Genomic DNA, 22,382 nt, shown 5'->3' on the forward strand with positions numbered 1-22,382 from the left:
TTACAATTTCTGATGGTACGTTAGGGTATATGTAATAGTTAACTGCTTACAGTATGTATTGTTAGATAGTTCCTGCTTAGATCTTCAACTGCATTCGACAATTTTGTATTCTATTCATCGGTGGAAAATTATTACCATCATTTTTATTTTTAAGGTGTGAATTACCTCTACACCCCACCCTCCCACCGTCGAATGACACTCGGTCTGTATAACTCTCGAAGATCGAAGAACCCAAAACAACAATCTTAAAAGAGGCTGATTATGAGTAAGAGGTTACATCGTCGTAACCTACATCTGATTTTATCGTTTCATAGATAACAAATAAATAACTACAACTTGTTAAAAATGATTGCGGTTACAATACTTATGTTTTCTTTAAGATACAGAATGTCAAGTTAAAAGGGTAAATATGAGATAGATTCAGATGGGATGTATGACAGTACGCTGCGAAGTCTTCTGGGTCTAAGATCGATTGATCGATTAGTCGTTAGCTAATATACCAATGACAAGGACCTGCAGTTTAACACGAGCTAAGAACCAATTAGATATTGGTCTGACTGAATCAATTGAACGACAAGGCCGATTCTCATGTTCACTGTGGTCCATATTGACATAGTTACCTCATCACCTCAAATTTCATAAAGACTTCATGGCCTCAAAGCAAGTCCCGGACCGACAACATATATCACATACTATGGTCACAAGCCCAGAAGTAAGAAATTTAAGAAACTGGTATACGAATTTATTTGTGATAGGAAAATCCTGTATGTGTTTAAAGGTGTTAACTGCTATAGATTAGATAAAAATGGAGAGAAGGTTTAGGATACACTCTTGGAGGAACACCTGACCACTGTTCTCCCGGCTCATTTACCGTCCCATATTGACCTCATCTCCTTGAGGTCTTGTATGAGACGCATCAAACGACGATAAGTAACTCGACCGACGATTGCATATAATGTTTGTCTGTTATTTGCTGTGACAGGTTGTCTCTAACAAGTAAAAGTCACTCATGACGAGCACCTTTTAATATTCATTGTTGAAAATGCATGCTTCTAGATTAAAGCACAACTATTTTATCAAGAATTTAGACATTTCTTTAAAACGGTATGAATTGTTTTACAACGCGTTAAAATACTTAATAAAGATCGTATTTCAATAGGCGGGGGTAAGGGTAAAAGGCTCCCTCTAACAAGTGATCTAAGAGCCAACGGCCAATCACCAACGATTCGAGCTTGTTGCCAAAACAGGAGAAGCCACGTGTCCATAGCATCGAACACAAGCACGCTCATGTCAACAGCCACGTAGTTTGAATTGATTTGCTGTGCGTCCAAGCTGAATTTAAATTCCAGATTACAATTACTACAGGGGGATGAATTTGTAAATCCAAAATGCAAAAGATGTGGTTAACAACCGGCGCTAAGCGGAATTTTTTAAATTAGTGACCTTTTTCTTTAACTGAAATTCTTAACTGTTGAAGATTACAGCAGTTAGATTCTTTAAACATGCGAAACAACATAAATATTCAAGCGATCACACTAGGTAACTCTGTTTCCGACTTCGCTTCAGAATTTCTTCCTTCTTGGGGTGGGGGGAGGGGATAGGGCCAACAGTACGTCCCCGTGTTATCTTTTACAGTTCCGGACACCGGAATGTTCGCTCCCTTTCTCCATCCTAGGTAACCGTGTCAGTCAGTCTCTCACTCGGCTTTACATAACTCCAGTTTGCCAACATATCGGTATGTGTCGGTTTCACAAGTGATATGTGTACATGTAACACTATCATATGTATACGTTATTGTAGTGACGAGGAGCTTAGGAAACATGGACCTAGACAAATCCAACGAAGAAACATTGAAACATTTCAATAAGAAGATTCAAAACTAATTCCTGATACTTTGTTTCTAAAATTTCTGTCTAAATGACAATTTTGTAATTATTACAGTCGCAGCTACAATTTCCTGATGGGAAAAAGAGTGGCTCACGTTTATAAGAGAAACAATAAAACATGGTTTTGGAGCCAAAGATAGGACGGTGAGTCCTCTCAACAACAATAACAATGGAAATTTCCCAGCCAAATTCCAAGATTGTTGAATTATAACAATCGAACGTAAATTGCCTATTAGGCAACAGTTTTTATTGCATAATGTGTATTAAATTTTCCCTATTTTTTATTCTTGATTAATTTTTTGAACTTCTCAATGGGACGTCACGTAGGGAGAGGGAGGGGGTTGTCAAATTAAATAGTACCAAATTTATGTTCAATAAAGTATACAAATAATCAAGAATAGAAAGGAAATCATGAAACATTCTCGGCAAAGACCTATAAGTCTGCTTGCAGGAAAGAGCTCACCCCAGCCAGTCCATCCCTTAAGGCTCTCATGGCTACACACCGATTACAGAAAGATTTCCGACAGAAGTATTCAATCTTATAAGTAATAAAATAAATGTTACATCACAGTATCGGTTCTAAAATATTCAAACTATGATTTTAATCATTCAAAATTCCTAGAAATTCAGTGAAGCGCATGCTTTAAGTATGCAATCGTGTTTATTGTTTTATTATATGCCAACGATATCTTAAAGGTACTAATTCTACTTCAAATCTATTATTTTTGGCGTAGACAGTCTTAATTTAGTTTTAACATGTATAGGATTATGTATATCCAGGCACCAATTTTTAAATATGAAGCTTTAATTTTGATCCCCTTGAGCTTAAATCAAAACAATGGTTTGTTTTACATATTTTTAAAGAACAAGAGTGATCAGTCATGTATTGTAAAATACCTATTTACAACTTCATATCAATTCTATGTTGAATAAATTAAACAAGACGAGTTCTTTATTTATTTCGCGTGTTTGTGCAATGAAGAAGCACATTGAAACTGGATCCGATGTTCAATTACGAAATCGAAAATAAGCGTATTTTGGTAAATGAATAAATTTGTAATCGATCCACGCTATGTACTAAGAACAGGAAAGCAACATAGGTTTGATAAATTAATTTTGCGTGGATAAAAACTTAATCAAATTTTAGATACGCGCCATTCTATCAATTTTGAATCAAAACATTTTTTATAACAAAAAATTCCTCATTTTTGTTTGAATATTTCAATTTTTGTTAATTAGATGTTACAATATGTCTCGTTTTATACATAAAAACACCTAAATGTTTTTAATCTAAGCTGGCCTGGTGAAGTGTTTTTTAAATTGCGAAACAATTGACAGCGGTAACATAGGCTGTAGCCTTCGGACTTCGGACACCAAGTGCTAATGGTGGGCACCATAATTAGCGTGACAAACAAGAAACGACGCGCCAGGCACAATAATGACACACTTAGGATAGCGGACATCTTGCATCCGCCTTTGTTGTAGGTCCATCATTACCACTTGAACATTATATCTGGAGTTACGCTGTACAGAACTTTCCGAGCTTGTACACATTGGTTGTCCTATGAGCGCCAAACACGTGATGAGTAGAAAGAAATTACCTATTTGTAGACAACACCAGTCTCCAGCATCAAATGCCACATCCTAAGATATCTTGCACCATGTATATTCTTTATAAGTGTTTTCACTATAATCTAAATTTTTTTAGATTTTTCAATGGTAGATATTTAAAACCCAAAGGGTTTATCGAAAAATACAAAATCCGGTCAAGCCGTATCGTATTTCCTTCCGTAACGGAGAGCAATTGGAAATTTTTGCAATTGCCGTCTTAAACAAAGATCACGAAATTTCGGGTCATGTATGAATGTAATGGGCTATAATTAAGGTCTTGAGAGCCCAAGGCAAGTAGCCAGCTGATTAAAAATAGGTAAATGTTATGTCCATCGTATTTCACCCCTAATTATCCCATCATAAAAATAATTTTCTGTGTTTAAATTAAAGCAAGGTTTTTTGACACATCTGGATCAGATTGTTCTGGAGAATTCGAGAAAGTCGTTAATATTTTATATAACTTCTTAGTATGAAAGTGAGCCTTTTGAACTATCAAGTCAGTGTGAAGAGTGACAGTTCAGTTCAAAATACTCTTGATATGTCACTGGCTACCCCATACCCCACCAACCCGTGACTAGCCCCCGTACCACAATACTCTTAGTACGAAACTGACTAGCCTGCATACCCCTCCACCCTTGATACGCCACTGATAAGCCCCCATACCTCACTAACTTTGGTATGTCACTGGCTACCCTCGTACCATACTTTTCTTAGTACGTTACTGACTAGCCTGCATACTCCTCCACCCTTGACACGCCACTGACTAGCCCCCATACCTCACTACCATTGGTACATCACTGGCTGGCCCTCGTACCATACTTCTCTTGGTACGTAACTGACTAACCCCCATACCCCGCCACCCTTGGTACGGCACTGACCACAATGCACTGTAAGTTTGCATTTAGCACGTCTGTCGTTTAGTGTAGTATTGGTATCGACAACACTGTAAAGCGATGGCGAGCACCCTTCTCTGTTATCGCGGATTCGCAGGCGCGCGTCCTACGAACGTTCTTTAAAAATCCCATAGGTTAATATCTTTTCCTTGCGACAGTTATTAATGTTCATAAAAATTGCGTTATTAAACCTACTTTTATAGTACTAACTATGTCAAAATAATTCAAATCGACAATTGTAAGTAATTATTCGTTAAAACAAAATATAACATCAAACATATTGCTTGTACCTGTTACTATTTTTCAGGACCATTACTTCTCCGACCAAAAATATAGTTTTAGTCATTCATGGTCATGAGAAAACTTCTTTAATGTCAATATTTCTAATAAGTGTTAAATATATTTTGAAGAAAAACTATGGTTTCCAGAAAACCCCTAGTTATGAGTCATCGTCAGACCGCTCACTTATGGAAGGCGGGATGAGATAGTGTTCCCACGCGTAGCCAAACTGTGCAATTCCGAAGTGAAAAGTTAGGACGCATGGAATGTAGCCCCCATCTAGCCCTCATATCCCACCACCCTCAGAACGCCACTGACTAGCCCCCACACTTTACTACTCTTAATACGTCACTGTCTAGCCTCATCCAGTCACAATTCTACCATTACTCGACAAGGTTCTGATTGAGTTTTAATTGGACTCAGATGGAGATGACTTGTCGTTTTAGTTAAGAAAAACAACCTGAAGCTCGTCCATAGCAATACAGTCTGCGCGTCATCATCCATCTCTTGTGGCCATCAGCTGTTATGTCACTGGCATTGAAGAGTATCGAGACATTTGAGTAATAATCGTAAACAATTGAGTATAATGTTCACAACTAATTGATAGGCCCATTACACAAAGACAATATGCTGTTAACGTTCGTAACCGTTCTTATCGTATTTGGCAATTTATGGGACGATTTGGAAAATGAGCATTATTATAGCTTGCGCTAATAAATCATTGTAAGCAGATCAAAGAAAAGAGAAAAAAGTGATATCTCAATTAAGCATCTGTTGACAGCACGTTTCTACGGTCAGACCTAGCACTGCCGTTGAAGGGATACATCACAACACCAGCGAGTCTTTTGACTGATCCTTGTTAATTATCTCAGTGAAACATTCGCGTTTAGATTGTGTTTAAGTCGTACATTAAAAAATTAGGGGAGTTAAATTTATTATCTCAAAGTATTACAAATATTTGTTATTATCAATCCAGTATGCAGCGAATTTATATATGCAATATAGTAAAGTAAGCATGTACAAGTGCCAAATTGCAATACTGTAACCAAAACTGCAAAACAGTTACGATTTTGTCAAAGGAAAAACGCAAAAAACATATGTAAACCTAAGCAAGATAGAATATTCACGAAATGGCATAGCTTATTTATTTGAACTTGACAAATATACATTTTGTCAAGATTGGTAGAAAAAAATTATTTCCACTCTGTATAATTAAATATATGTCCGTTTACTTCCTGAATGGCCATATACAAAGAAAGAATCAAAAATCCAAAACTAGTGTGACACATTTTATACACATTTGTTCACTAAATTCAACCAGATTAAAATGTATGACTACTTGACTGCACCGATTTTAGAATACTGATTCAGAGTCACACTTGCTGCAAGTCAAATCTCAGTTACAACAATAATTATTAATAGAGGCCGGCATTGAGTTACAAGAGTGTCTCGATATCATTTAAACAACTACTCACATTAATTAATTACATTAAACTACAGCCGTTTGAAGAGTTCCTAACAACGGAAATCTTAGTGCAATTGACAGAAATGTGGCCCTGATAAAGCCTCGTATGAACCCCAAACGCCTTCTACTTCCAACAGGAAGCTATCAGTCTAACATGAAAACCTAGAAGATTAGCAACTGCTTAAACCCTACATAAGTTGTTGTATAAAGTAAAAGGTTTAAAGCTCATAAAAGGTTTTGTTTTCTTCTTTATTTCCTATATTAAAAATACGGTATAAAAATATATTTCAACCTAAAATGATATTGTTTCGACCACGTAAATACCAGCGCCAGAATGTTATCATGTTTGGAGACACTGTTGAATGATTTTCTTCTTGTGTATTCAACGGTATAAAAATATATTTCAGCCTAAAATGATATTGTTTCTACCATGTAAATACTACCGCATTCCAGAATGTTATCATGTTTGGAGACACTGTTGCATGATTTTAGGCATGCACAAAATAGGTGGCCTATTTTTTGACATTGCTAGGCCAATATTAGTGAAGTATAATCACCAACCCATATTTGGTTGAGGTAAAAGATCTACGTCAGGCTCCAAATATTATTCTCCAAGACAATAATTTATTTATATCCATTCGTCAGTCTATAGTTTGAAAATTTTTTTAATTTCATGTTAAAAATAGTAAATAAACCGTTTATTGGGTTACTTCTAATACGAACTGTGTCTATATTATAAATGAATAAATAAATTAAAAAAATACACAAGTTTAAATGTCCGAAACACTTTTCATGGTAAATGACGATAAGGCTATCTATACATTTCCAATATCAATTGATATAACATTTTGATCACGTCTTCAATACGTCATACATCCGCTTCTTTGTTCATAACAGTTTAAAAGGAAACTAAACGAACAGACACAATTTAAAAAAAATACTTTAATCTTTATAGAAAGTAACTGATCTATGGTTATTGCAAATGGTATAATATTGTTCTTTTGAAATATAGATACTCATATATGACAAGTTTCTGTGTCTTTATATAAATTTGGAGATTCACCTTCTACAAATGATTTATTTATTGAGCGAGTGAGTAGACAATACAGTTTTGACAATACAACTTTAGTAAAATTCAAGAGATTTTATCGAATCCACTTGAAGGTTGTTTTTAATGATTTATTCATTTTTAGATTTCTTTCTTTGTTCTAGACCCTTAAAATAATAGATTTTTTATTTTTAGTTATTATTTCGATACAATTTAAATAGACATTTTACGTAGCCTGACATATATTTTTCAATTTCTTTCGATTCTACAATTATGTTTCTTGTTGTTTTTAATCTAAAATAAGTTTTCCTTCTTACGTTGAATACTATTATTAACACTATTACGTTAATAATGTTATTAATAACTATATTTTGTTTTGTATAATTCTATGATAATGACAAACATTACTATCATATGTAAAGTTGCCTGACGATGGAGTCTTTGATTTTGAAAGCCCTCGAAAAATAAAATGTTGCAAAATGTGTGGTAATTTACTAATGGTATTAAATTACTGTCATCTGTTTAAATGAGTATAAATTATTATACTTATTACTCTTGCCACTGACAGATGATTAAAACACATTTATTATCTGTTGATTAAACCAAAAGGGAGTTTTCAAGACCAGTGGGGCGTAGTCCGGAGGAATTTTCGAAATAGCCTATGAATCACCCTATACAGTATGTTAACCAGGTAACCTAAGAGTGTCCATGTAATGTTTCACTACAATCGGTTCAGTAGTTTTTACATGATTACGCAAGTAACATATACGAACTCACAGACAGACATCATTGTTATATAATAGTAAAGATAAATGAATTTGACGGTTTGGTAGCACTTCTTTTTCAACAATATTTTAAAATCAAGTTTTATTTTAAACTTCTTCTTTGGAAGATTTGACAGTTTTATTTGATAATAGATACATTGTTACGGTTTGCTATCTAATGCTTCAGCCTTCTTGAATAGTTTGAATTTTAAATATGTTTGGTTATAATTAGTCTCCTTTGTAAGTGTAAATGTTTTAAATGTGTTTTGATAGGATAAATTTAAATTAACTTTATTTCTCGTCTATTGTTTCATTATTTAAGCAATAATAATCATATTAAACATATCTCGTTTAGAATAATTAAATGATTTAATTTAAATGAGTGGAATAACATATTTATGACTTATATTTCATTGGTTTTTATTGTTGGGAGACTTTAATTCATCAATTTCGAGTATGACGATATGAGACCATAATGATCCAGATATACCCGTAGCTTTAGTCTTTGCATTTTAATCCCTGACAATTATTTATTAATACGACCTAAAAGCATTTTTATTTTTTCTCCAAACAGTATTTTTATCTGCATCAATGATTATACACATCTTGTAATTTTGCGTTAATCTATAATATGCCTGTTGAATAATGGTCAATTGTAATATCCCAAATTGTTAAAGTGTAAATTAATAATATTTAGGTTTGTAATAACACTTCCTATTCACAATCGTTTGACCTCAATACCTCGCAGAAATTGTCCTTACAGAAGACTAGCAATACTTGCTTATACTTAACAAAACAACGCACATCCCAGGTTTCTCTGATCGCTCGCTCTGTTGTAGCCTAAATGAGAAACCGCAACAGACTGTTAAGCTCGGTTTACACTATGTAGCTGGAGAGCTATATAGCTCTGCTATATAGCAGAGCTATATTAAAAATTAGCTATATATAGCTCCATGAGCTATATATAGCTCTGCTAGATGTAACTCTGCTACAAGTAAAAAATTTTATGCCATTCCGTGTAGCAAAGCTACATCTAGCTTGGGAGAAACCGTAGTTCTCATTTCCCAGCCAGATGCCGAAGAAGAAGGTAGTTCTTGCAGCAGCCGCTGCTTTTGCCGCAGCTACTGTGATATTTTCAAGACAAAGAAGATAAAGAAGATATTGGATAAAAGATTCTCCATTACTGCACAATCGTACACGCATAAAAGAACATGCGAACACAGCCTGTACAAGAAGCACTCTGACTACAAAATGAGTAGATCACAGTAAAAACATGTGACATCAAAGATGCCGCGGCAGCCTCTAGGGAGGGGGCAGCTACATCTAGCTCTGCTAAAACAAAAATGCACGTGTAGCAGAGCTATATGTAGCAAAACTAGATATAGCTCAGAATCCCTTTGATGTTTACCGAAACTTTTGGATAGCACGTTTTCTGCTATATAGCAGAAAAAATAGGCTTAAATTTGCTATATAGCCGGGCTATATAGCAGATCCCCAGTGTCACTTTTTGTACTTGTAGCAGAGCTATATAGCTGTGCTACATGTAGCTCTGCTGTATAGCTCTGCTACATAGTGTAAACCGAGCTTTACTTCCGCTCGCGGCTAGAGCATGCCCCTGTGCTCTGAAACCGGTTGCGAAGTTACGTGTGCTATATTACGGGACATGAACATGTCAAACCTCTCCAGTAGGCTCGGAACACAATGGATGTTCTATTAACTATTAGAGTGAACAGTTCCTATAACCACGGTAGTATCGTATCCAGGATTTTAATATGGAAAGTAGGAGGCAAACCAATTATGTCATATATCCTGTTGAAGGTAGACACGACTTATTATATTTTTAATATTATGTAGTAAAGGTAAACAGTGTAACTAGAAATTGTGAACCAAAGTATCAAGAAATAATAAACTAAAGGTACATTATACAAGTATAATATAGGCTAGCTTTTACTACTAATAATTATGATTATAAACTAACTATGCAACGTAGGACATACTATGCCTCCTTCACAGATACTCAGTAAAGGCATTGTAATAATATTTTATTGCAATCGACATTGCTTTTATTATTCCATTGCAACATTTATTGAAGTGACTACTTTATTTTCCGGGCTATGGATGTACTGTTTTGCACGGGGGAAAACTTTCGTTCGCGTCACGTAAACGTCACGTCACGCCTGTTCGCTCTGTAGCCGCTAGGGGTGGGACTAATTTTTATTCCTTATTTCGGAAAGACAATATTTAAGTGAAAATGATACTGACCAAAAATGGAAAGGCAGAAATAATTACTTTATTTTTATTGCTATTATATTCTAAAAATTAAATTATGGGTTTGTAATAACTGAAATAAGAAATAACAATTTTCTAGAATAAAACCTTGCTATATATCTTGTTGTTCCATATCTCGTTGCACTTATGCTTTATCTTGGACATTGTTAAATATAATTTATGCTTTAAAAAGTCAATTAATGGTTTTAACGTTTCTTCAGCAAAATTTGTATTAAAGTCTGTTTTTACGTAAATTATATTTTAAGTAAATGTAAGTTAAGCGCAATGTAGTTGTGTAGAGGTTACAAAAAGATTAATTTTCTTCCAGGATTAAATTACACTACAGCTTAAGGTACAAAAGATCTAATCAATTTATTTTTAATCTATTTATAATTTCGTTATGACGAAACTAGTTGCCAACTTGAATAGGAATTAATATTAACCATGCTAAAATTCAATTTAGAATCCGATGGACTTTAAATACTGCTATTGAATGATGCAGTAAGTTAATCAATTTTCGTTAGACTCATGAATAAATGAATTAGTAGTTAGATTTTTTTCAAAGTAGTATCTTACCATATATTTTAGTCTGTGTTTGATTTTATTTTCAGAAGTAGTCACTTCTATCGGTCAGTCTATTGGTTTCTTTCGGTTTGTGTACTGCCTTTCCACTTGTTTTATAATGAACATAAAGTATGTGTATATAATTTAAGATTAATGTATGATTTATAGAAATTGACATTTATCTTTTCATTTTGACCGTTTGGACCATAATGTCAATAGAGTTCTTCCTCCTTAAACCAAGAGCAACCAATGTACCATGTTCAAGGCTCTAGGACCATTCTACCAATAGTTATCGCATGCATGGACAGACGATGACACTATTTTAATAAGACCCTGCCGAGTCTTTAACAAGGGGCAGACTTTATAGTTGGATTACGGACATGTATGGAGCGATTTAAACATAAATTTTACATTCTCTTCGGAAATAACATGTATTCACATTCGCCATATTTCACATGCGCCAATCATATTGCAGTCCAGTCCCGACATAGGTCGGACGGGTCTACTTCCCACTCATGTGCCAAAAAATCCATCTACTCTGTAAAACTTCGGAGACATACGAAACAGTTTTGGACGGGTCTGGAATGACTTAGTCGTAGATGCAATTTTTATTGAATATTACAAACTGTACGCCTGCCTGTGGGACAACGGCATGAAAGTTTATTAGTAGTAAATTAGCCTACTGTTAATGCTGATTTTTCTAAGTTATATTATATTAATCTCCTTGTATACTATTTATTAAATTTAAACTGCTTGTTGCTGGTTTGTAAATTTTGTTTAAGTGAAGACAATTTAATCGGAATATAAATTGGACAATGAACACCAAGATAATTAATTGTAATTATGATTCAACTGAACTCCCGCACGCGCCGCTTGAGGTGCACTGGGAGGTAAATTGTATGTATATATGTATTTTGAGAAAATAAAGAAGATTGAACTTGAACATGAAAGTATCCATGTCCTTGTTTGTGAGTTCTAATGATAACATGAACTGACCAGTATATTAACCTTCCTTTATCTTAAGAGCGATGACCCCCTGTGAAAATACTTCCGAATCAGGTTTGTATTTGTGATATTTCTTTAAAACTAAATTGCGGACAAAATATATTAAAAGCGTGCAATGTATAATGCCGGATTCAAACTAACTTATTTTATTACTGCATATTCAACAGTGGCGTTTCGTTTTTAAAATCTGTAGAATTAAAAACAATTAAATTAAAAAGTGAATAATTTTAGTTTTGTTTTAACATTTGAATGTAATTTAGCTCCAGTCCAACCTTCCTTTTATTGCAGAATTGTCTTCGTCGCAGACTTTCTTTCGATGTCTTCAGAGGAACATAACTACAGATTCCAGGAGTCAATCTGAGCCAATGACAGATACCAGATGCTGCAATAAAAGGAAGATGAACTGGATCTAAATTACATTCAAATGTTGATTGTTTTTTAATTTAATTTAGTCTAAGATACGACTACTCTGTTTTCGCCGAATATTACGCTTCGTTTCGAATGCTCATTGGTTGTGCCAACCGAACAACTACCAACATCAGGGATTTTCTTGACAGTCCTACGGAAGTGAGGAGGGGAAGTCTCCATGCCACATTTATCACTCATAAATGAATTTTGTATTGAGTTTGAAGAACGCATTCATAAATATGTGTGACATTTACAATTTGAATTAATACTAAAGTTATTACCATGTCCCTATCAAAAGTATTTGATTATTTTTCTCCAGCGGCTAGCCGGCAAGACCAAGAGTTCTCCCCTCTCTAGACAATGGCCACTATGACTTCTGGGTAAATGACATAGTAAGGGAGCCAAGGTATGACTTCAAGCTCAGAACGCCTAGAACCTCGACTGGCACACACATGAACCTAATTTATTCATTTATTCAATAAAAGTTTCATATCGTCTTTACATTCTTTAGCAGAGCTAAAATAAACATGTGAATAATTGTCACAGTCAAAACAACAAATTAAACGAATGAGAAATCAAAAGTACAAATTACACTTTTGCTCAAAAAACTTACTTAAGGCAAATAAGAAATATAAATAGGTAAATTAAGTATTTAAGTACTCTTCAACAGAGTAAAATGCCCGGTTTATGAGGTAGTACTAATGGTTTAATTAACCACACATTATGAATAGAAAATGCAGTTTTGCAGTGCAGTTATAACTCTCGGTACAACTCGTTAAATTTATCACCTAAAATTGTGTTTAACCCACTAAATACCACTAAAATCCTGACAAAAACTTAGCCTTCATAAAATTGTATCGCTGTCCGTCCATCTATCTGTCCTCCGTGCAATACTCTTGATATAAAGTCCACAGAACCTTGAAATTTGGTACATAGGTTCCTTTTGATGTAAAGAAGAAATCTATTTATTTGGGGTTACAATGTAAACTTAGAAATTATATAATTTTTATTGGTCTTATGAATGATAGCAACGAGAAAATCGTTAAATCAAAAAAACTCGTAAACAAACCAAGTACAATTAAATGTTATTTTATCACGGGACGTAGTAACACAAGTCACTTTGTTGGGTTAATTGATAACATTTGTCGAGTTCTTATTCTATACTCCGTTGTATTGGTTTATTATGTGTTATAATAACATACAAATTATACTAAATACAAAAATTACAGCTGCAATGGAATAATAAAAACTTTCTATTGCAAGTTTTTTATTATTATTACTATGGTGGTACCTAACACATGTAGTGAGTTACTTTGTTGGACTGACCGGTAACAGTTTAGTTACAGATCCTTAGATACTCCGTAATATCAGGTTATTTTTGTGTGAAAGAATCTTCACCGAGTTATGATTTATTTACGCAGCCAGCTATACAAAATGTATAATATTTTTGAAATGGTCGAAATACAAATATATATATATATATACATGCGCGCGCGCGCGTGTGTGTATGTGTCTGTGTGTCTGTGTGTCTGTGTGTCTGTGTGTCTGTGTGTGTGTGTGTGTGTGTGTGTGTGTGTGTGTGTGTGTGTGTGTGTGTGTGTGTGTGTGTGTGTGTGTGTGTGTGTGTGTGTGTGTGTGTGTGTGTGTGTGTGTGTGTGTGTGTGTGTGTGTGTTTACATAGTTACAGTGACAAAAACAGTTTAAGTATTCAGTTGAGAAGAGTTGAGTGAAGAAAACATAAATAAATCAGACTCTGACATCTTACGTTATTGCATCGTATGCTATTGTTATATAAGCATAGACTATTATTGTATACATACGTTATGTTGCTGCTCCAGCTAAACATCCGCTTAATTTTCTCGTTCTGCGCCTCGGAATCCATTGCGTCACAAACTGATTCGAAAATCCGTCAAAACAAACAAACAAACAACGGCGATCACTACCCCGAAGTGCACTGGAAACACAACAAAATACTTGTGATTATCAGAAAACCATAACGAAGTCTGACAAGTCGGCGTAGCAGACTCCACCAGATGGGAAACTGATAAAAATTGAGCGACGCGGAAGAGAGGAAAGTGGTGGTTGCGGTCTCGTCCAGAACAGGTTTTTTCTCTCAGTCAAGGTAAGACACCGCCCGCCAAGCCAGGCACAGACACAGTCACTACAGGACAGGTTTCTATGTTGGCGTGGCGCTCTACAGTGGGAGGGGAGGAGAGAAAGTCAGTCCGGTTCACAGTTGAACATGTTCACAGATCTCCGGACATTCTCGCAGCGGCGTTTCGCTTTAACTCGGATATCGATAACTTAGTCTTTAGCACCTAATAATACAGAATAACGTAAAATTATGAATGGAACTAGTGGTGTGGACTTATACCTGGAGTGTTTGAGGCTAGAATGTAAATTAATGGTGACCGATCCACCATGTCGGCTGAGGTCCATTGAAAGCCCTTCCCTAAAATATCACTGTCAGCCGTTGTATAGTGATGGTATGGAATTTATAATTGAAAGTGAAGTTTGGCAGCATATCAAAACAAAGACCAAACACCCAATTTTAAGACTACATTTAATATCAGGATAACAGCAGAACTTCCTTAGCTGGTGGTATGGGACCACTAATTAATGATGTTGATAATATTAATGAAGTCAAACTTATTACGATTAATAGGCTTTCAGTTGGTTATTTTGTATTCATTTTCGACTTTGGAGCACACAGCACACCACTGGCTTTTAAGGTGTAAAGATAAAGAAGTTGTTTTATATTTACTTTCACATTGAACTGAATATGCACATGATATTCTCCAGGAGGTCTCTTTGCTCTTAAAACCCATATTTTCAAAATTCAAAAAATGATAAAAATATAAACTATTGTATCTCAAAAATTTTCAAATACATATTCATGCATATTACATGGTACGTTTTAGCAAACCAAACAATTTTTGCACATGAATAATTTTCTACCACTAATATCATTCAGGTTTGAGTAAAAAATGCGGTTTTCAGCTTAATTGTTACTTGTTCTTAATTTGATAATACATTTTTAGGTTGACCATTGAATTTTAGTTATTTAATTCAAAATTGTTGAAAATCAGTCTAAATTGTATTGATAAATATAACATATCTACATAGATAATTGTATCATATCAATACAAAATTGATTGTATGGTTTTACCATTTTAAAAAGAACAGATTGATACCTTAATTCATTTATATACTTATAATTTATTAATGGAAATTATATTTCATTAAATTGAGCTGGTCGTAAAATAGCCACAATTTGTTCTTCTAAAAAAAATTATTCACATGACACTTGGCTTACCTCTTTAATAATTATTACATAGAGGCCTAAAATTAGCATACATATTATGAATGTAAGGTTGGAAAAATTCGTGAAACCTCTCACTTACGGATTTTGACACATGCTATATTTTAAAATTCAAGAAAATATGTTTAAACTTTTCACAAGTGTAAGTGTGTTTGGGAAAACCATTTAGATTATTATTCTGGAAGAACCCGTTCTCTCATAACTGTCTAGAGATACCTTGTATGAAATGATTGATATTGATTAGAAAATAACAATAAGAGATTGCATCAACTAATTGACTAAAAATGTAAAATATGGAATTAAGACTTAACAACTCTTACTCATAAGTTACATCCAAAAATATATTGTGACAATCCAGTTTTGAATTGTGGTCCCAATAAAATCTGATATGCAAAAACAAAGAAATTCATTAAAAGTTTCATCAAAACATGTACATGAATATTTTATGGAGCGGCTAAAACGGTATAATACAATATATTTTAATAACACAGTAGTTATACTTATTTGAGTTTTATTTTAAATAACTTAATACTTTGGTATGGGTTTAATTGTTACTGAATGCAGCCATATTTTCTTCAGTGAAACTAATAAAATTAAAGTGAGTTTTGGCAATGGCAAGTTTTGAAAATAAATTTATGAAATTATAACAGTTTCTCATATTGTAAAAATATTGTATTTTTCAACAATAGACATCAAACAGACTCGTCTGACAGGTGATAGAATGGATAACCAAATATAACATGAGTTATTAACCGGCACTTATTCTCAAGTATTGTCAGACTGTAATAAAACACACTGTTCAAAATCTGGTCTAACTAACCCCACTTCTCTACCTCCACAACAGCTATTCTGTTTCAAACTGGACCAATGCCGACAAGTCCCATAAAATAATTACTGCAATCTTCCTTTGTACCAGATTTAAATTCTTTTTTTTAGAATATCTTTTTGTCTTTTATCAATTGCAATAGACAACATCAATGAAACTAATATTTCATAATATCATGCACCATTTAACAAGTCATTCAATCGTTTTCAAAAGTAAGAAGAGAAACTCTGATGTTTTCTAGACATTATTTATATTTTTAAGATAACAAGAAAAATTTTATGTGACCAAAAATTCAATGGAACAATGATTACACTCAAGAACAAATAGTAAGAACAACGGTAACACTCAAATACCTTCATCTTGTCATTTTTAGTCATCAAATTATAGGAAATGTTATTTTTATAACATATAAATAAATTAACATCCAAATGCTGTTTAGTTTGTTTAGTATTGTGCAATGCAGCAAAGACCCCAAACTTGTTTATTTTATTATTTAAATAATAAGATTTACGCTTTAGAAGAAAACTTCAAAAGCTTTGGGATACATAATTTAATACATATATAAAATGACAAGCTTCTTAAACTCTACAAAAAAAGCTTATATAAGAGTTTAAGGCTCAACGTTGTGCTTATTGGATAAAACTCAAGGTATCTTTACTATGCATAAATCAAATTTCACCAGTTTACAAATTGATTCAAGATAATTAAAAAAATGGTTGAAGGTATAGGTTAAATTGAAATTACATCAGACACACTTAGAAAACACTCAAAATATGGCTTAGAGCCAAGGATTCAAGTCAACTCAATTCATTTATTGTCAAAAAACATAAAATGCATGGACAATCGTCAAGATACATGTATATACGATGTGGTATATAAAAGTAATAAATCAAAACAGAATCATCCAAAATAAGGTAAACTAATTATGGAGGTCTAGATTTTTTTCTATTCAAGGTATTCTTGAACACTACAGATTCTTTAAAAATAAGAAACATTTTAGGTTTATTCGGGAACTCCCTGTCATCAGCAACACTTTTCAAGTAGAGACAAAGAGTTAAAAAGACAAGTGCAGACATAAAAGCTCTGATTTTCAAATAATTTTGTTTTGCGGCAAGGTAAGATAAGGTCATTTCTAATCCTTGAATGGTAATTATGGTTAACATTGTTGGTGACAGTGAAATTTTGTGGATACTTTTTGTAAAAGGAAAGACAGAAAAATGTCAATAGACGGGAAAGTCAGAATATTGTTTTGGCGAAAGACATTTTTACAGGACTGCACACGACTTAATTTGAAAATGATCCTTACAGCTCTTTTTGCTGGCGGAAGATGTGTTGAGTTTTTTTACTCTCAGTTCTCCATACAAGCAATCAGTTGCTTATATCTCTAAGACGTTGGCTTACTTTTACAGTAAAGGTATTAAAGCTTTCAGAAACTAATTTTGGATTTTGTATAAGATTTTCATTTCCTTCATCAAGCACTATATGTTTAAAATTGCTAAGTTTTTTTACTTGTAATAAGATCCTTAACAACATTCCAGGCAGCTCTTTGTTTGTTGGAAGCCCCACTGATCTTAGTCAGATATTTTATTTGCCTTGGCAGAATGAATTCTCCCTCTGAACACCCTCTTGGTTTTAAGGAAAGACACTTTCAAAAGAGGAGAAGATTCTAGGTGTTTGGACAAAGAGTAGAGAAGAAGTAGTCGATTATGCAATTGCTTTAGATTTTCATCCAAAGAAACCTTCATCACTAATTTTGGATTTTGTACAAAGAGACCTTAGTACCATATAAGCTAAATTTGGATCTTTTGTTCAGAAATGCACAGTCAAGACAAAATGATATGGTGGCAAGAAAGGAGTTACACTTTTCATCAACACCTAAGCTGCAAACAATTCATGCCATTCCTCATTTTCTAGAAGTCTCCTCAGAACCTGAAGACCTTGCAAAGTGTAATGTCGCTTGATTGTAGATTTTACAATACTGTTTGTTAAGGGGTGTAGGGATAATAAATCTCCAAGTTGCATTTAATGATCTGAAATTCCTGTGACCAAGACATAAGGTGAAAACTGATTTTTTGGAATATTACTAAAAATGTTATCTAAAATAGAATTGAATCCATTAAAATATCTACTAAAGCCATGTATTGTGCTTGCTAAGCCAAATGAGTTCATTAGATCAATACACACTGTAGATGAAAGAGTAAATGTGTAAACATTTATATTGAAGTCCCCAGAAAGAACAACATAACTATTTAGATGGACAAACGCTTCCAGGCCATTTTGGATTGACACAAAACATTCTTCTAGTTCTGGAGAGCACTGATTAGGAGGTCTATAGAGACAAATAAAGATAACAGAATATAAGTCACAGTCCACTTTGACAGCACATAGCTCACATACACCTTCAACTGAGAACTCAGATAGGTCGACCGGACAAAAATTGTGTAAATATTTTATTAAAATACAAATACTTTCACCTCTTTTTACAGACAACAGTAACCTGAAGCAACATAGTAGCCCGGTAAGTTAAAAGTGTCAAGTTCAACTTGACTTAAGTAACCTTCTGAGACTTACAAAATACATTAGTAGAATATAGGTCTAGTGGAATTTCAATTTGAGGCATTTTAGCATTAGGACCTTGAACATTCTGATGTATTACTCTGAGATCTCATAAAGAAGTCTTGTCTTTTGACAAGTGATCACTGTTCGTCATAATGATATCTTCTCATGGCGCGCAGTCCACAAAAAATTGACTGTTGTTTCGAAATGGGTACTTCTTTGTTTTAGACTTTTACTAAATGTGTGAAATTTAGAAGATGGATTATGTAAGCAGTGAACATTTATAAGACCAGGTATAACAGAGGGTTGGGTAATGTCAATGGTACTACAACCGATATATATCATTTGAGAAATGAGACTAACAATTCTTTTACCTTTAAGATTAAAGTGAAGGCCAAATTTAGTGTAAAGTTGAGATTGAAAAATGGAGCCAAGTGACAGGAAATGTGCATTGTCAAATTGAGAGACAATATCATAAATTTATGTGTTAATCTTAGAAATCAAACATTTCTATTATTGTTAGTTTTCTCCATTTTCACTGAGGGAGCCACAATATCTTATTTTCTCTATAATATAGAGAATTATATTATAAATTTATTTGCTAAAATGTGAATGAAATATAACAAAGTTATTATTTTTAAAATAGAATGAGTTTCTTACTATACACTTTATGATGTTTTTGGCAATAAAATATTTAATTTGATGTTTGAAAATGACACATCAGTTGAAAGTTGATTTTTTTTTAATTATACATAATCTATTTTATTGTAAACATGCAACCCAGTCACTGGTGAAAAACCTGGATACATAATTTTCAACTTTGCAGTTTAGTTTTTATAATGACATATGAAGTAATTTGTCAAAAAAATAACCAAAGTTGAAAAATATGATGTATTTAAATACAGACTAAGAAATTAATTAATGGATGTTTGACAGTTATCACTGTTTGTTAGTTATAAAATGTCAAATAGGAAACTGTCAGAAACAGCTGACTGGAAAAAACATTTTCTAGTGATAGATTACTTCACCCTTGATATTATGTGGACTTAAACTTATCTGGCTTGTTACTACTGTACTCTGAATACTATATCAATGTTCAGATGATAGTAGCTCAGTGGTAAGGTGTTGGACAAGTGACTCAACTATACACTGTCCAGAGTTCAAATCTCAAGCCTCAGAGAAACCTTTTGCTAATCTGCTAAAACATTTTGCAACAAATTGCAAAAGAATTGTGAATCAAACTCGAGTTTTATTGTACATTTTTTTAGTAAAAGATATTATTTTAAATATTGGTAGATTTAAAAAATAATTAAAAGCATTAAACAGCAAATCTTAATTTAGCTTTAAGTATTCAATTTCCTTCATAACAATTGTATTAAACTAAACCTATCAGTGTAGTGAAGAAAGTACAGTATCCGTGTAGAAATTGCTTGACAAATTTTAGTAAATCCTGATCTATCCTATATACGAGTATTTTCTCTAAATGATACTATCTCAAATGTACTTGTCTGTCCTTGGTTGAATTTATTAAACGAGTCATGTAGTAGATGGATTTGTGACAGTGTATGTCAACCAATGTTATACTGGGTCTGATGTACATCGATGTTACAGAAAGGTCTACATCGTAACAAAGGTGATTTAAACTCAAAGCAAAATAATTAAAACCTTAAATGAAGACTTTAATTGTATGTTAGTTGAGGGTCAGTTTCCTAGCTGTTTAAAATTTTCTAAGGTTACCCATATATTTAAGAAAGGAGACAAGAATTTACCAGAGAACTACCGTCCTATTACAATAGTCCCGATAGTTAGTAAAATAATAGAATCCTGTTTAATAAGGCAACTTTTTCAGTATTTTACATCAAACAATTTGATCTATCCTTATCAATTTGGCTTTAGACCAAATCACTCCACTGTAATGTGTGTTGAAGCAATTATTGAGGTTGTATTGAATTGTTTTGAAAATAAGCTGGTGGCTGGAACTACACTGATCGATTTGAGCAAGGCTTTTGACACTGTTAATCACTCTATTTTATGTAAAAAACTTGAATTTTATGGAATAAGGAATTTGGAATTACAATTAATTGAAAGTTATCTAAAAGACAGAGAACAAAAGGTTTATGTTAATAACCGTTCCTCAGAATTCTTAAGTGTAGTTTCAGGGGTACCGCAAGGCTCTGTTTTGGGACCCTTTTTATTTTTAGTATTTATTAATGATTTTAGTATAAATTTACCATGTTTTTCAATGTTATATGCAATGTTATGCAGATGATACAACCTTGTTATGTTATAATACCGATCCTATTAATGTTAAAACCCAGCTTACAGATTCTCTAGAACAAGCCAAAATCTGGTTCTATGTAAATAACCTAATGATTAATGAAACTAAGACTGAACATATACTATTCTCACTAAAACATAATATAGACATTTTGTATGATCCTTATTTTTATCCTGTCAAGCTGTTGGGTATTTATCTTGACACTAAACTAAGCTGGGACGCACATGTTAACTATCTTAGCAAAAAACTATCTAGAGTAACTTGTCTCTTAAGAAAGTTAAGATCATGTGTCAGCTTGGAAACTTTGTTAATGGTCTACTTTGGTCTGTTTCATTCGCAACTCAACTATGGTGTAAGACTCTGGGGTAACTCAAGTGCAGCCAAAAAAGCTTTTGTTTGGCAAAAAAAGGCAATAAGAGCTATCACTGGTTTATCAGCTTCTGACTCTTGTAGAGCAACTTTTCCTGATCTCAACATCATGACATTGAGTTGCATGTATATATATACACAGTAATCTGCTACATGTTAAAGAACATTTTGGTATGTTTCATAACCACAGTTTTTATCATAATTATGAGACCAGACAATGCCTTAATTTAGTGACCCCAAATGTTAAGTTGGACAAGACTCATAAAAGTTTTAAATTTCAACAGTACATATTGTTTAACAAGTTACCATTAGCAGTAAGGCAATTACCTTGTAATAAATACAAAAGTGTGATATGTAGTTGGTTAAGAAGAAAATGCTTTTATACCACTGAATAATATTTTAACTGTGATTTTAATGATCTAAGAATTTGAATGTTGTTGTAATTTTTAATATACAATTTATGGTTGTAACATTATGACTTAGCTGTATTAACTTGATGAAGCTTATTGTAATTTGTGTTACTTAATAGCCTATAAAGAATCTGAATCTGAATCTGAATCTAGTACACTCAACATCTTATGGTAGAAGCAATACTGAAAACAATTATACTGACAGTAATAATAAAAGCGTGTTAAAAATGAACCTTTCTTGACTTTTAAAAGGTGGAAAAATTCAATCACTAAACCAGATAAAAACAAGTTGAAATTTGTATAAACTAGAAATCAATATGAATTTCTTATAGAAGATGAGGTAATGCCAACAAAAAACTATTTTTAAATTTAAAAATTGGACTTTACATCAACCAAAGACTATGAAGTGTTAAGGAGAATACTTGATCAA

At 33.2% G+C, this 22,382-nt stretch overlaps 1 protein-coding gene across 1 annotated transcript in view; it reads right to left on the reverse strand.

The window, feature by feature from the left end:
* Positions 1 to 14,352, reverse strand: part of LOC124359462 (ABC transporter G family member 23) — a 183,210-nt gene extending 168,858 nt beyond the window's left edge. The window contains exon 1 of the mRNA XM_046812218.1: positions 14,012 to 14,352. Within this exon, the coding sequence (XP_046668174.1) occupies positions 14,012 to 14,073 (62 nt within the window). The 5' untranslated portion in view covers positions 14,074 to 14,352. The remainder of the gene's footprint in view (positions 1 to 14,011) is intronic.
* Between the last annotated feature and the right edge of the window lie 8,030 nt (positions 14,353 to 22,382).

This window comes from Homalodisca vitripennis, chromosome 4, assembly GCF_021130785.1.
Source record: "Homalodisca vitripennis isolate AUS2020 chromosome 4, UT_GWSS_2.1, whole genome shotgun sequence".
Taxonomy (NCBI): domain Eukaryota; kingdom Metazoa; phylum Arthropoda; class Insecta; order Hemiptera; family Cicadellidae; genus Homalodisca; species Homalodisca vitripennis.